General features: G+C 40.7%; 1 protein-coding gene across 1 annotated transcript in view; it reads left to right on the top strand.

Moving 5' to 3' along the window:
- Nucleotides 1-16770, top strand: part of KLHL32 (kelch like family member 32) — a 229614-nt gene that overhangs the window by 193494 nt on the left and 19350 nt on the right. Inside the window, exons 8-10 of the mRNA XM_024759311.1 lie at nucleotides 8277-8335; nucleotides 11484-11676; nucleotides 13569-13663. Of these exons, the coding sequence (XP_024615079.1) occupies nucleotides 8277-8335; nucleotides 11484-11676; nucleotides 13569-13663 (347 nt within the window). The remainder of the gene's footprint in view (nucleotides 1-8276; nucleotides 8336-11483; nucleotides 11677-13568; nucleotides 13664-16770) is intronic.

The following is a 16770-nucleotide window of genomic DNA, read 5'->3' as shown; positions in this document are numbered from 1 at the left end:
TGTATGTGTCCCTAGGTCTGAAGTGGGTCTCTTGTAGACAGCATATATATGGGTCTTGTTTTTATATCCATTCAGTGAGTGGAGTCAGCCTGTGTCTTTTGGTTGGAGCATTTAATCCATTCACGTTTAAGGTAATTATCGATATGTATGTTCCTTTTAGCATTTTATTAATTGTTTTGGGTTTGTTTTTGTAGGTCCTTTTCTTCTCTTGTGTTACCCACTTAGAGAAGTTCCTTTAGCCTTTGTTGTAGAGCTGGTTTGGTGGTGCTGAATTCTCTTGGCTTTTGCTTGTCTGTAAAGCTTTTGATTTCTTTCTAGAATTTGAATGCGATCCTTGCCGGGTAGGGTAATCTTGGCTGTAGGTTCTTCCCTTTCATCACTTTAAATATATCGTGCAACTGCCTTCTGGCTTGTAGAGTTTCTCCTGAGAAATCAGCTGTTAACCTTATGGGAGTTCCCTTGTATATTATTTGTCGTTTTTCCCTTGTTGCTTTCAATAATTTTTCTTTGTCTTTAATTTTTGTCAGTTTGGTTACTGTGTGTCTCAGCGTGTTTCTCCTTGGGTTTATCCTGCCTGGGACTCTCTGTGCTTCGTGGACTTGGGTGGCTATTTCCTTTCTCATGTTAGGGAAGTTTTTGACTATAATCTCTTCAAATATTTTCTCGGGTCCTTTCTCTCTTCTCCTTCTGGGACCCCTATAATGCAAATGTTGTTGTGTTTAATGTTGTCCCAGAGGTCTCTTAGGCTGTCTTCATTTCATTTCATTCTTTTCTCTTTATTCTGTTCCGTGGCAGTGAATTCCACCATTCTGTCTTCCAGGTCACTTATCTGTTGTTCTGCCTCAGTTATTCTGCTATTGATTCTTTCTACTGTATTTTTCATTTCAGTTATTGTTTTGTTCATCTCTGTTTGTTTGTTCTTTAATTCTTCTAGGTGTTTGTTCTTTAATTCTTCTAGGTCTTTGTTAAACATTTCTTGCATCTTCCTGATCTTTGCCTCCTTTCTTTTTCCTAGGTCCTGAATCACTTCACTGTCACTATTCTGAATTCTTTTTCTGGAAGGTTGCGTATTTCCACTCCATTTAGTTGTTTTTCTGGGGTTTTATCTTGTTCCTTATCTGGTACATAGCCCTCTGCCTTTTCATTTTGTCTATCTTTCTGTGAATGTGCTTTTCCTTCCCCAGGCTGCAGAATTGTAGTTCGTCTTGCTTCTGCTCTCTGCCCTCTGGCGGATGAGGCTATCTAAGAGGCTTGTGCAAGCTTCCTGATGGGAGGGACTGTGGGGGGTAGAGCTGGCTGTTGCTCTGGTGGGCAGAGCTCAGTAAAACTTTAATTCGCTTGTTTGCTGATGGGTGGGACTGGCTTCCCTCCTTCCTGGTTGTTTGGCCTGAGGTGACCCAGCACTGGAGACTACCCAGATCTTTGTTGGGGCTAATGGTGGAATCTGGGAGGGCTCATGCCAAGGAGTACTTCCCAGAACTTCTGCTGCCAGTGTCCTTGTCCCCATAGTCAGACACAGCCACCCCCCGCCTCTGCAGGATACCCTCCAAAACTAGCAGGTAAGTCTGCTTCAGTCTCCTTTGGGGTCACTGCTACTTCCCCTGGGTCCTGATGCACACACTACTTTGTGTGTGCCCTCCAAGAGTGGAATCTTTGTTTACCGCAGTCCTGTCTTAGTCCTGCAATCAAATCCCGCTAGCCTTCAAAGTCTGATTCTCTTGCAATTCCTCCTCCCATTCCTGGACCCCCAGGTTGGGAAGCCTGACGTGGGGCTCAGAACCTTCACTCCAGTGGGTGGACTTCTGTGGTCTAAGTGTTCTCCAGTCTGTGAGTCACCCACCCAGCAGTTATGGGATATGATATTGTGATTATGCCCCTCCTACCGTCTCACTGCAGCTTCTCCTTGGTCTTTGGATGTGGGGTATCTTTTTTGGTGAGTTCCAGTGTCTTCCTGTCGATGATTGTTCAGCAGTTAGTTGTGATTCTGGTGCTCTCGCAAGAGGGAGTCGCCATTGGTATTTTGATAGGGATTGCATTGAATTTGTAGATTGCTTTGGGTAGTATGGACATTTTAACAATATTAATTCTTCTTATCCATGAGTAACTATGGTATGTCTTTCCATTTATTTGTGTTATCTTCATTTTCTTTCATCAGTATCTTATAGTTATCAGAAGTACAGGTGTTTTCCTCCTTGGTTAAATTTATTCCTAAGTATTTTATTCTTTTTGATGCAGTTGAAAATGGGATTTTCTTTATTTCTTTTTCTGATAGTTTGTTATTAGTGTACATAGATGCAGAAGATTTATGTATGTGAATTTTGTATCCTGCAAATTTACTGAAGTCATTTATTAGTTCTAATAGTCTTTTGGTTGGAGCCTTTAAGATTTTCTGTATATAAGTATCATGTCATCTGCAAATAGTGACCGTTTTACCTATTCCTTTCCAATTTGAATGCCTCCTCTCTCTCTCCTCTCTCTCTCCCTCTCTCATTGCTAGCGCTAGGATTTCTACTACTGTGTGGAATAACAGTGGCAAGAGTGGGCATCCTTATCTCTTCCCTAATCTTAGAGGAAAATATTTCAGCTTTTTACCTTGGAGTATTATGTTAGCTGTGGGTTTGTCATATGTGGTCCTTTTTACGGTGAAGTATGTTCCCTCTATACCCACTCTGTTGTGAGAGTGTTTAACATAAATCAATGTTGAATTTTGTCAAATTCTTTTTCTTCATCTATTGCGTGTTTGTGTTTTTTCCAGTTTTCTTCTTATAATTGATTTCTAGTTTCATACTGTTGTGGTCAGAAAAGTAGCTTGATAATGATTTCAATCTCCTTAAATTTATTGAGACTTTTTTGTGGACTAACGTGATTTATCCTGAAGAATGATCCATGTGCCCTTGAAAAGAATCTGTATTCTGCTGGTTTTGGATGAAAGGTTCTGTATATCTATTAAGGCTGTATGGCCTAATGTGTCGTTTAAGGGCAATATTTCCTTACTGATTTTCTGTCTAGATCATCTATCCATTGATGCAAGTGGAGTGTTAAAGTCCCCTACTATTGTATTACTGTCAATATCTCCTTCATGTATGTTAATATTTGCTTTATGTATTTAGGTGCTCCTATGTTGGGTGCATATATATTTATGTGTCATATGCTCTTGTTGGATTGATGCCTTTATTATTACATAACACCTTTTTTGTCTCTTGTTGCAGTCTTTGTTTTAAAGTCTATTTTGTATGATATAAGTATTGCTATCCCAATTTTCTTTTCATTTCCATTTACATGGAGTATGTTATTCCATCCCTTCACTTTTAGTCTGTGTTTGTGTTTAGATCTGGAGTGATTCTCCTATAGGTAGTGTGTGTGTGTGTGTGTGTGTGTGTGTGTGTGTGTGTGTGTATCTTGTTTTTTTTATCCATTCAGCTACCCTGTCTTTTGATTGGATCACTTAGTCTATTTACATTTGAAGTGATTATTGATAGGTATGCACTTATTGCTATTTTCTGGTTGTTTTTATAGTTCTTCCCTCTTCTTTCTTCTTCTCTTGTTCTCTTCCCTTGTGACTTTCTCTAGTAATATGTTTGCTTTCCTTTCTTTTTATTTTTTGTGTATTTGTTATAGGTTTTTGGTTTTTGGTTACCATGAGGTTCCTATAGTAACAGTCTATGTTTATAGCTGTTTATTTTAAATTAATGGTCACTTAAGTTAGAGTGCATTCTAAAAGCACTGCGTTTTTGTCCATCCTCCACATTTTATGTTTTTGATGTTATCTTTTACATCTTTTTATTTTGTGTATCACTTAATTATTTTAGATATAGATGATTTTACTACTTTTGTCTTTTAACCTTCATACTAGCTTTGTAGGTGGTTCATATCCACCTTTACTGTATGTTTGCTTTTACCAGTGAGAGTTTTTTCTTTGCTAATTTTCTTGTTTCTAGTTATGGCCTTTTCTTTTTTGCTTGAAGAAATTCCCTTAACATTTCTTGTAATGTTGGTTTAGTGGTGATGAACTACTTTAGCTTTTTTTTTTTTGTGGTATGCGGGCCTCTCACTGTTGTGGCCTCTCCTGCTGTGGAGCACAGGCTCTGGACGTGCAGGCTCAGTGGCCATGGCTCACGGGCCCAGCCGCTCCACGGCATGTGGGATCTTCCCGGACTGGGGCACGAACCCGTGTCCCCTGCATCGGTAGGCGGACTCTCAACCACTGTGCCACCAGGCAAGCCCTCCTTTAGCTTTTATTTGTGTAGTAAACTCTTCAGTTCTGAAAGATACTACTTCAATTCTGAAAGATAAACTTGCCAGTTAGTGTCTTCTTGGTTTTAAGTTTTTTTCCTTTCAGTACTTTGAATATATTGTGCCAGTTCCTTCTGGACTATAAATTTTCTGCTGAAAACTCAGCTCATTATCTTATGGGGGTTCCCTTGTAAGTAACTAGTTGTTTTTCTCTTGATGCTTTTAATATCTTCTCTTTATCTTTAACTTTTGATATTTTAATTGTAATGTGTCTTGGTGTGGGTCTCTTTGGTTTCATCTTGTTTGGGACTCTGTGCTTCATGGGCTTGGATGTCTGTTTCCTTCATCAGGTTAGGGAAGTTTTTTTAACCATAATTTTGTCAAATATGTTTCCTGTCCCCACTTCTCTCTTTTCTCCTTCTGGGACCGCTTTGTTGCGAATTTTAGTAAACTTGATGTTCCAGAGGTCCCTTAAACTATCCGCATTTTTTTAAACTCTTTTTTCTTTTTGGTGTTCTGATTGGATGATTTCCACTACCCTGTCTTCCAGATGGTTGATCCATTCTTCTGCATCTGCTGTTGGTTCCCTCTGGTGTATTTTTCATTTCAGTTATTGTATTCTTCAGTTCTGATTGGTTCTGTTTTACATTTTCTCTTTGTTGAAAGTTCTCATTGTGTTCCTCCATTCTTCTCCTCAGTTTGGTGAGCATCATTTTGGCTATTCCTTTGAACTCTTTATCTGGTAATTTGCTTATCTCCATATTGTTTAGTTGTTTATCTGAGGATTTGTCTTGTTCTTTTGTTTGGAAGGTCTCTTCGTTTTGCCTAACTCTCTGTGGTTGTTTCTTTGTATTAGGTATATCAGCTAGGTCTCTCCGTTTGAAAGAGTGGCCTTATGTAAGTGTCCTATGGGGCCCAGTGGTGCAATCTCCCCTGCTTACCCGAGCCAGGAACTCTAGGGGTTTCCCTGTAGCTGTGCCTTCCTGTTTTGTTTGGGCTGTGATTGGTGCAGGTGTGCTGGTGGGTGGGGCTGGCCCCCAGCATGAGTGGCTGCAAGGCCTGGCCATGACTGTTACAGGTGCACTGTTTACGGGACTGGTCTCTAGTGTGGCGATACCTTGGTGAGACACCGGTCAGTGCTGGCTGGAGCAGCTCACTTGATAGGGTGAGACAGGAGCTGCTTTGGAGGGGCCAGCTGAGACAGGCTGGTTGGGCAGGGCTGCTCCTCAAGGGATGCTGGGGCAGGGTGGATGGTGTTAGCTAGGCTGACTGAGCGTGACAAAAATGGTGCCCACCTGTGCTGGGCCAGCTAGGTGGAAGGAAAGTAAAAAGATGCCTGCCAGCACTTCGGTCCCTAGAGAAAGTTCCACCAGATTGTTGCTCCTTTGGCACATGCCCTAAAATTAGTCAGTGAATCTCCTTCTCATATGACCCAGGTACTTTTCAAGCTGCTGCCTTTGCACTGGGACTTGGAGTGAGTGAGTTTGTGTCCAAGCCCTTCAAGAGGAGTCTTGGTTTCCCACATCCCTCTGGCTCTCCTGAATATAATCCTCACTGTTTTTCAAAGCTGCACATTATTGGGGCTTGTTTCCTGGTGCAGGTCCTCTGGGCTGGGAATCCCAGTGTGGGGCTCAGACTCCTTGCTCATCAGGGGTTGTGATATTCCTCCCGCTTGTGGTTGCTGTACCCAGTGTGTGGGTTCTGACTAGGCTACATCTGTGTCCCTACTTCTCATCTCAATATCCTTAGTTGCAGAAAATCTGTTCTGCTAGTCTTCAGGTCACTCTCAGAGATTTGTAGTTACTGTTTTGGTGTGTTTGTGGGAGGAGGTAAAAGCTCAGGATCTTCCTACTCTTCTTTCTTGATCCTGCCCCAGTACACATTTTTTAAAATCAAAAAATTTCCCTATGAAACTTATAGTTTGGCTCAATTTTAGATCTTTATTATAAGATAAGTTGCTCCTTTGTGATACTTATTAAAATAAGAATGTTATTCATTTTACGCTAGCATCTAGAACTCTGTATAGGGCAATATTTCTAAAGATAGATTTTTTTGGGGGGTTCTCATATTTCTGTTATTTTACTACCTAATATTTAATGTCGACTAGTGTTATTTTCTCACTGTGCTCTTTTATGTGTTGTTTTATAGTTTTTCCATTTGGTCGTAAAAATTAAAGTGGAGTCAATAATTTCTGGGTTTTACAGGTCTCAGTGTACACCCCAAACGTGAAAAGAAGTATGAGGACAAATGGGAGAATCTTAGCTAGAATTGTGATAGGATTTTAGTGGTTCTTGATCTGGCAGAAGGTCTCAAGTCTTTTGGATCTAAGCTGTTGTCAAGAGGGCTTCAAAAAAGTTGAGGATAACAGCAGCTGTTATCTGCGCTGTCCAGTATGGTAGCTGGTAGCCAGGTAAGACTCATATAAGAAAAACTCATTACCTTATTGAGCACTTGAAATGTGGCTAATCTGGATTGACTTGTTCTGTGTCAAAAATGCACAGGACTTTGAGGACTCAGTATGAAAAAAAGAATATAAAATACCTCAATAAGTTTTTATTAATTTTATGTTGAAATGGTAATATTTTGGCTACACAGCAGTTCACCCGTATCTGCAGTTTTGCTTTCTGTAGTTTCAGTTACCCACAATCAAACATGGTCTAAAATATTAAATGGAAAATTCCCTAAGTAAACAGTTCAGAAGTTTTAAAGAATAGCATGATGAAATCTCGTGCCATTCTACTCCATTGTGCTTCAGATCCCCAGCCATTGACATGGTCTGCTTTTGACATTTAACCATTGACATCATCATGGCTCCATGACCCAGGGTCACCTGAAGCAGATGATCCTCCCTCTGACGTACTGTCAGAAGGTCAGTAGTCACCTGATGATATGTCACAATGCTTATGTCATTCCCCTCACTTCATCACATCAAGTAGGTTATCATCTACATCATCACCAGAAGAAGGAGGAGTACAATACAGTAAGGTATTTTGAGAGAGAGACCACATTTACATAACTTCTGTTAGAGTACATGGTTATAATTGTTCAAATTCATTATTAGTTATTGTTAATCTCTAACTGTGCCTAATTTATACATTAAACTTTATCATAGGTATATATGTATAGGAAAAAACAAAAAATATATATCGTTTGGTACTATCCACACTTTAAGGGATCTACTGCAGGCCTTGGAATGTGTCGCCCACGGATAAGGGAGCACTACTTTTTTTTTTTTTTTTTTGTGGTACGCGGGCCTGTCACTGTTGTGGCCTCTCCCATTGCGGAGCACAGGCTCCGGACGCACAGGCTCAGCGGCCATGGCTCACGGGCCCAGCCGCTCCGTGGCATGTGGGATCTTCCCGGACCGGGGCATGAACCTGTGTCCCCTGCATCGGCAGGTGGACTCTCAACCACTGCACCACTAGGGAAGCCCGGGAGCACTACTTTTTAATGTGACCACTACTTTTTAATGTGACCACTGGGAAGTTTAAAATGGCATATGTAACTCCTGTTTGTGGTTCTTATTATATTCTGTTGGACAGCACTGGCTCTAGATCTCTTTTGATAAGTAATGTCTTTTCTTAGATATGGGTCTTCCAAAGAGACATCAAGATATCACTATGTTAGTGCACATAAGACTAGAGCTGTAAAATTACCAAGGTAACTAAGGACAAGACTTTTCCATGTAACTCTGCCCCGGCATAAACTGTACAGAGATTCGTCTAAGTGCGCTATGATTGCTCCCACTCTCTCACCATACTTTGCCCTTCATTCTGGCCATGCAGAGCAGCTTGACAAAATTGGGGGCCTCATGGAACTCTCAGCATACTTGTTGCTTGCTCTCAGCTGGATCGCTTCTGAAATGTTTCTTGAAAATGCAACTGCTTCAACAATAAGCTTCTTAATTATGTCATGGGTTCACCACGAGGGTATACAAACAGACCCTCAGCAGTAGCTAATTTTCCTTTAATTGTATGTCATTCTCATGTTGGAATATCCCATTTCTTATTCATGAAAGCCTAACACGTGTTCATCCATTACAGGTGGAGTAACTAACACGGCACAGTATCAGAACAGACTAATGGTTTATGAACCTAACCAGGTAAGACTCATATAAGAAAAGCTCATTACCTTAATTAAAATGAATTTTTAAAGATTGCTACAGTAATTAGGAGTTGGAATGCAAAGTCTATACACACACATGCAACTTAAACTTACATAGAGAAAAGGAAGCATCTGGTTAAACTGCTTTTTGGTTGCCTTTTTTTTTCCTCAAAAAACAGAATTTCAGCTCTTGTCGTTTTATGCTATACTCAATGCTCAACTTTTTCAGAGTTTTGCATAATGTAGGAAGCAGGGAAAATATATTGATGAGTTAAATGCCCTTATTACCAGGTATCTCAAGTGGCTGTTCATCACTGAGGCATCCTGAGAAAGGAATTGGATTGTCCTGTTGCCACATCCTTTTAGAAGGCCTGTCATTCTAGGAGGGGAACGTGCTTATGGTTTCCTTATTTCCAAATAAAGTGATAACTTTTGTTTAACTCTGTATAGTCACCGTATCCCAGGACAGTGTGTAGGACAGACCTGAAGGAGAAGTATCTGAAGAGTTGGCCCATGTTTGTCATCTAAGAGCTGGGCCTGCACTGGGAGCATTTTGATGGTGGCTGTCCCTTCTATCCACTTTTCATGCACACTTAATGACTTTTCTTTCCCCAAAAGAAGAACTATTTTTATTCTCTTTTCCTTCTACCAAAGTATCTGTAACTGTGGCACATGTCTGCTGAATTTTGTCATTTCTGATTTTGGTAATATAAGTATTTTTCATGATTTTGACAGTATTCCAGAATGATTTGATTAGGTTTCATCTTCATCAGCTGAAGATAATGGAACACAAAACAACAGGTTGGCTTTGGCACTCTGGGTTGGGACTAGCCATCAAATATATGTTCAGAGTGACCTCAGTCTATTTAGTATTTTTTAATTTTAACAATTACTTGATTCTGAGTTTAGCGAAGGTATTTCTGTCTTTGCAAGTGTTTCCTGATATCATTAGAGGCTGTAGGTTTCAGAGACCACGTGTCCCTGGGCCGGATGTCCCAAGAGGGATCATTAATTGCAGTTGCTTAAGTTTGGTGCACACGTGGTTAAAGAGGAAGAAGGTGTTAACATTTCTCAGATGAGTTCTGTTTCATGTTTGTACACACATGCTCTTTTTAAAAATTCTGCTGGCATATTGTTTACGGTGGGTACTGGCAAACATCACATCTGCTTGCATCTTGCTCAGAATCTCAATAACTCTATCATTCAGCCCTGGTGCTTATTTCTCTTCTAGGCCTTTGTGGAGAGTCGATAATGCCTGCCATCTGCCACAGAGCACATCGCTACCTGCCAACAGGCAGGCTGGGGTGACCTCTGCTTCCCCAGCACTGATTAGAATTCACACGCTAGCTTATTAGGAATGACCCCACCAGGCCTCTCTGTTTCTTTGCCTTTGCAGCGGTTGGCGGCTCACCTGGCAGGCACGGCAGTGAAGGAAGCTAAAGATATAATCAGGGGATGCAGTCAGGCTTTGCAAACCAGATGGCATCCATAGTCCTGTGGCAGGGGACTGGACTGCTAGTGGAAACATTGATTCCTAATACTGTGATGGGTTGCCTCATTTTAGAAAGCACCTAAGGAAAGCATCATCAGTCTTGAGTTAAATCCACTCATGCATAATGTATTAGAGATATTTCTTAGGAGAATATCTGAAAGAAAGGTTTGACTGTTTTATTAAAGATACATTTAATTGGAAGGAGGTTCTTAATATGACATGTTTAAAAAGCGGAGAGCAGATAAATTCAAGCCTTAAAAAACTGGACAAACCACTTTCTTTTTCTCATGTTAGTGTATCTTTGAAAGAGAAATTACAAATGAGCCAGTCAATAGGCCAATAGTGAATGGACCAATATTTATACAAAACTTTCTTTTTTGCTTCTTCCTTTACAGCTCTGTGAACTGAAATTCTATGTTTTCAAACCATCATGATTTTTCTGGTCGAAATCCAAATTTTTCTCTGCAAAAAGAAATAACCTATGTTCTTCCTGTATGTTTAGTGTTTATGTAGAAAGAAAATGGTAAGGTTTACTTACCTGTCCATTACTTAGTTGAGATTTAAAATTAAAGTCATATTTGATTTTCATCTATTTTTACATTATATTTTAAATAGGATCCTTATTTGAGAGGAGTAGAGCATACCTTTCTCATTCCTGAGAGTGATCTAGAACCAAATATTAGAGGTTTCACCATTCCCTAAAGTTACCATAGAACATTTGGTCTTCTAACAAAACAGATAACCGTGTGCCTGGAAATAACCTTTCCCAATCTGGTGAAGATGTGAGTGTAAATATATTAAAGGCTGTGAGGGGTCTGTTGCTGAATCACATCTTTTTTTTTTTTTTTTTTGCGGTACGTGGGCCTCTCACTGTTGTGGCCTCTCCTGCTGCGGAGCACAGCCTCCGGACGCGCAGGCTCAGCGGCCATGGCTCACGGGCCCAGCTGCTCTGCGGCATGTGGGATCCTCCCAGACCGGGGCACAAACCCGTGACCCCTGCATCGGCAGGCGGACTCCTAACCACTGCGCCACCAGGGAAGCCCCACAATAACTTTTTAAAAGTGCATATTATTGGACATATGTGCCAGGCATTGTTCTAAATGCTTTAGGTGTATTAGCTCATTTAATCTTCACAACAGGCTTGTCAGGTGGGTACTGTTATCTCTATTTTACAGATGAGGAAACAGGCACAGACAGGTTAAGTTAATTGCCAAGGTCACACACAGATGATAAACTCAGGCATTCTGGATCCAGAGCCTGTTTTGTTATCATTATACCACCGTATACACAGTATACCTAACCATGCACTTGTACTCTTAAGTCATTTGCAGGAGTAAGTTCTCTCAATTGGGAGAAATAACCTATCATGAAAACTTCTAAATTCCCATATGCTGCCCTTACAAATTCAAAATGCAACCCAAGGAAGAGGAAATGCCTTACGTAAGTTGCAAATAGTTAGAACATGTGGGCTCTTCTGCACTTGTTCTCAGGCAAGAAGCCCATACCTTTCAAAGTATATAAACAACATTCAAATAGAATGTGATTGACCAACATTAGAGTCCCCACTACTAATGAGGCACTGCTGTTTTCTGCCCTGGAGGTCTCCACTTAACAGAATCCACCTGAGTTTCTTTTTTCTCTTTTTTTGTCTCAGAATAAGTGGATAAGCCGCAGCCCCATGCTGCAGAGGCGGGTCTACCATTCCATGGCTGCTGTTCAAAGGAAGCTTTATGTTCTTGGAGGCAATGACCTTGACTACAATAACGACCGGGTCCTTGTGCGGCATATAGATGCCTACAACATGGACGCTGACCAGTGGACGCGTTGTAATTTTAACCTGTTGACTGGCAAGTACCTTTTTTTTTTTTTTTTCCCCCTCGGTACATGGGCCTCTCACTGTTGTGGCCTCTCCCGTTGTGGAGCACAGGCTCTGGACGCGCAGGCTCAGCGGCCATGGCTCAAGGGCCCAGCTGCTCCGCGGCATGTGGGATCTTCCTGGACCGGGGCACGAACCTGTGTCCCCTGCATCGGCAGGCGGACTCTCAACCACTGCGCCACCAGGGAAGCCCTGGCAAGTACCTTTGTTTGAGTAAATCAGGAAAAGGAGAGATTCAGGAAGTTGCCATACTTGTTTTCTTAGGTATCTGTAGTGCAGCTGTAAATATTAAGTGCATGGTGGTAGAACAACTTGCTTTTATTACCCAGAAGGGTGTGCATTGTTTATCTCACAAAATCGGACTCAATCAGGTGGCTGAACATCTGGTTTCTCAGGACCTGTGTTACCTTTGTGTGTGTTTTCATGTTGCCAAGAGAGACGTGTCAGGTCCATTATTGTCTATCAGTATTCATGCAGGAACATTGGTATAAGTAGGAGAAACCAGGCGCTGAAAGAGGTAATGACTCTTTACAGGAGCAATTTATTTTTTACTTCTCACTACTTTTAGTCCTCTTATTTCTTGTGAGTGCAGGAGAATGGTCTTCATTGTCAGTGTCAAATACCGTTTCTGCCTGTATTCTCCTAAAGACAAAACCTTAGAGATGTTCCGTGCATGGGGGTTTGGCAGCACTTCTGGCCACACAGACCCACCCAAGCATTACCACGGGGTAGCACTAGGTAGGGACCATACTCATCCCACAGGGGAATAAAATGAAAGCAGCGAACAGCTTACCCCTGACTTTTTTTTATGAAGTTGAAAACTTGTCCTCCCTTTTCGGCCTACGTGATTAAGATCCCTTCTAGGCTGCTCTAATAGGAAAATCGCAAACTCGAATGGGTGGGCTGGACTATTGCCTCAAGACATTTTAATATGCTGAGTGAGCACTCGATCACTCACAGCTGCTGCTACGGAGGCCACAGTGGGGGCATAACCAGTGTGAGAGGTTTAGATGCTTTGTATTGAGCTCCTGTTTTTGCGAAAATGATCTTTGAGGCCCACCTACAAGCACTTAACTCTAAGTTGCTGTAGTGGTACCTTAGCCCCTTGGTCCCTCGATCTGTGATTCTGTCTGCTATAGGATCCAGCTTATTTATTACCCGAGTCAATCCTGTGTCAGCCCATCAATAAAAAGAGACTATCTCACTCTCTGATGGCCTCCAGGGAAGAATATGTAGTAGTGAGTTATTCTGTCTTCTTTTTTAAGTGGGGGAGGAACATTTCATCATTTTGGCATGTCAGTATCTAGGGACTACCCAGGCTGGTCCCAGCTCAGGAACTTTAATATAGTCTTAAAACTGTTGTGTATGTAAAGAAAAGAAGGGTAGTAACTTTATCAATCTTTTCTGTCATTTGTCTTCATTTGGGGCACACTAGGGGCATGGCTCTGTCTTATTGGCTTCTTGCGGTTGCAGCCGTTACAAATGTAAGCACTTGCTTAAAAGCATTTGTAGTACAACAGGTGTTTTGCATTCCTAAAATATACCATATAAACTAATGGCATACAACATAGTATAAAACTTAGTTCTATGTGGATTATTGCTGTATTTAATGCTGTATTTACTAACTTGGCTGGCTATTAAGCGTTATGGCCGGATTCTGACCCAACACAGAGTCATTCTCTGAGAGTGGTTAATTCTTCCCTCTGAGAACTGGGAGACAGTGATTAGTTGAGGCAGAAATCATGTGGAATATACGAGTGTGCCACAGAGGGAAATTGTATCCCTCAGTGGCAAAAGGGTTAATGAAGACATGCAAGGAAATGGATTTATTTTTCCTCTTTTATTCACTTCTCTTTACTTTAGGCCAAAATGAATCTGGAGTTGCTGTCCATAATGAGAGAATATATTTAGTGGGTGGATATTCGATTTGGACGAACGAGCCTCTGGCTTGCATCCAGGTGAGTGGTTTAAGTTCCTTTTGGAGTTTGTTCAAGTGGTTCAGTGAGGTTATTTTTGCAATGCTGCTATTGCAGGGAGAGATGTTTACAGGTAGGAAGAAGATTGAGCTTCCTTTGTGCAGCTAGTTCAGCCACTAAACTTCATCCTGCATCCTAAAGATGCTAACTAATAAATGATGGAGCGCTGTTGAAAATAAAGATGGCAATGAGCTTTGAAAACATGTTATACTGGAAATGGGGAAGTGGAATGCTTTTTCCTTTCTTTTAAACCAAAACATCTAGAAATCTTGGTAATAGTACTTTCACATCTGCAAAACTTTACAAATGTCTCCTTTCTATACCATTTTCTTATTTTCTGTATTACAATTCATTCAACGAATGCCACCTATGAAGGTGGTGTTCTTTCCTGGCAGAAGTGAGTAGTAGTAGTTTTCGATTGGAAGCTTGTATTGCTTCCCTCTTAGAACTGTTTTTACTGTGTTCCATAGGTGTTTTTAATTTATCATGTTTTCATTTTCATTTGTCTCCAGGCAATTTTTTAATTCCTCTTTGATTTCTTCAGTGATCCACTGGTTGTTGAGTAGCATGTAGGTTAGCCTCCATGGGTTGTGTTTTTTGCAGTTTTTTTCTTACAGTTAATTTTTATTCTTGTAAAGTTATAGTCATAAAAAGATGCTTGATATGATTCCACTATTCTTAAATTTACCAAGGCTTGTTTTGTGGTCTAGCATGTGATCTATCATGGAGAATGTTCCATGTGCAACTGAAAAGAATGTGTATTCTGTTGCTTTTGGATGGAATGTCCTATATGTAGCTATTAAGTCCATCTGGTTTGATGCTTCATTTAAGTCCAGTGTTTCTTTATTGATTTTCTGTCTGGGTGATCTGTTCACTGATGTAAGTGGCATGTTAAAATACCCTACTATTATTGTGTTACTGTCGTTATCTCCCTTTATGTCTGTTAATATTCACTTTATATATTTAGGTGCTCCTATTTTGGGTGCATAGATATTTACAAGTGTTATATCTTCTACTTGGATTGACTTCTTGATCATTATGTAATGCCCTTCTGTGTGTCTTGTACCAGTCTTTGTTTAAACTCTATTTTGTCTGATGTAAGTATTGCTACACTGGCTTTCTTTTGATTTCCATTTGTATGGAAAATCTTTTTCAAGCCCCTCACTTTCAGTGTATGTGTGTCTTTAGATATGAAGTGAGTCTCTTGTGGGCAGCATATATATAGGTCTTGTTTTTGTATCCATTCAGTCACTCTGTGTCTTTTGATTGAAGCATTTAGTGCATTTACATTTAAAGTAATTATCAATATGTATGTTGCTATTGCCATTTTGTTAATTTTGGGGGGGGTTGTTTTTGTAGATCTTTCTTCCCCCTTCTTTTGTTCTTTTGTGATTTGAGGACTATATTTAGTGTTATGTTTGGATTCCTTTCTCTTTTTTTCTATGTACCTATTGTAGATTTTTTTTTTTTTTCTTTTTTTTTGCGGTATGCGGGCCTCTCACTGTTGTGGCCTGTCCCGTTGCGGAGCACAGGCTCCGGACACGCAGGCTCAGCGGCCATGGCTCACGGGTCCATCCGCTCCGCGGCATGTGGGATCTTCCCGGACCGGGGCAGGAACCGGTGTCCCCTGCATTGGCAGGCGGACTCTCAACCACTGCGCCACCAGGGAAGCCCTACTGTAGATTTTTGATTACCATGAGGTTTATATATAGCAATCTGTGTATGTGTATGTGTGTGTGTGTGTGTATAGTTTTAAAACATACATGTTGTTTTAAGTTGCTGATCTCTTAATTTCAAATGCATTTTAACAACCCTGCAGTTGTATTCTCCTCATGATTACTGTTTTTGACATCATGTTTTATATCAAATTGTTTTGTGCATCCCTTAACTCTTTATTGTGGATATAAATGATTTTTACGACTTTTGTGTTTTAACTTTTCTACTGGCTTTCTGTGTGGATGATTTCCTACCTTAACCGTTTGTTTACATTTACTGATGAGCTTTTTCCATTCATAATTTTCATGTTTCTAGTTGTGGCCTTTTAAGTGAAATAGAAAAGAGAAGCTCCTTTAATGTTTCTTGTAAAGCTGGTTTGGTGGTGCTGAACTCTGCTAGCTTTTGCTTGTTTGTAAAACTTTTGACCTCTCCGTTAATTCTGAAAGAGAGCCTTGCTGGGTGGAGTATTCTTGGTTGTAGGGTTTTCCCTTTCATCACTTTAAATATATTGTGCCAATCCCTTCTGGCCTGCAGAGTTTCTGTTAAAAAGTCAGCTGATAGCCTTATGACAGTTCCCTCGTGTACAACTTGTTGCTTTTCCCTTGCAGTTCTTAATATTCTTTCTTTAATTTTTGCCATTTTAATCAATGTATCTTGCCATTTTAATCAATGTATCTTGCCATTTTAATCAATCTCTGTGCTTCCTGGATTTGGGTGACTGTTTCCTTTCCCAGATTAGGGAAGTTTTCAATTATTATGTCTTCAAATATTTTCTCAGCCCCTTTCTTTCTCTCTTCTCTTGGGACCCCTATAATACGAATATTAGTGTGATCGATGGTGTCTCAGAGGTCTCTTAAATTGTCCTCATTTATTTTTATTCTTTTTTCTGTTCAGCATCAGTGATTTCCACCACTCTGTCTTCCAGCTCACTGATTCATTCCTCTGTATCATAGAGTCTGTTGATTCCTTCTAGTGTATTTTTCATTTCAGTTATTGTATTCGTCATCTCTGGTTGTTCTTTATAGTTTCTAACTCTGTTAAAAACTTCTGGGCCTCCCTGGTGGCGCAGTGGTTGAGAGGGCTCCTGCCGATGCAGGGCACACGGGTTCGTGCCCCGGTCCGGGAAGATCCCACATGCCGCGGAGCGGCTGGGCCCGCGAGCCATGGCCGCTGAGCCTGCGCGTCCGGAGCCTGTGCTCTGCAACGGGAGAGGCCACAACAGTGAGAGGCCTGCATACCGGATAACAAAACAAAACAAAACAAAACAAAAAAACAAAAAAAACTTCTAACTTCTTGCTTTGTGCATTCATTCTTCTCCTAAGTTCTTTGATCATCTTTACAGTCAGTGCCCTGAACGCTTTCTCAGGTAGATT

The sequence above is a fragment of the Neophocaena asiaeorientalis genome, unplaced genomic scaffold (assembly GCF_003031525.2).
Source record: "Neophocaena asiaeorientalis asiaeorientalis breed wild unplaced genomic scaffold, Neophocaena_asiaeorientalis_V1.1 scaffold505, whole genome shotgun sequence".
In the NCBI taxonomy this organism is placed as follows: Eukaryota; Metazoa; Chordata; class Mammalia; order Artiodactyla; family Phocoenidae; genus Neophocaena; species Neophocaena asiaeorientalis.
The sequence above is the reverse complement of the archived record's forward strand: the minus strand, read 5'-3'. Positions and strand labels throughout refer to the sequence as shown.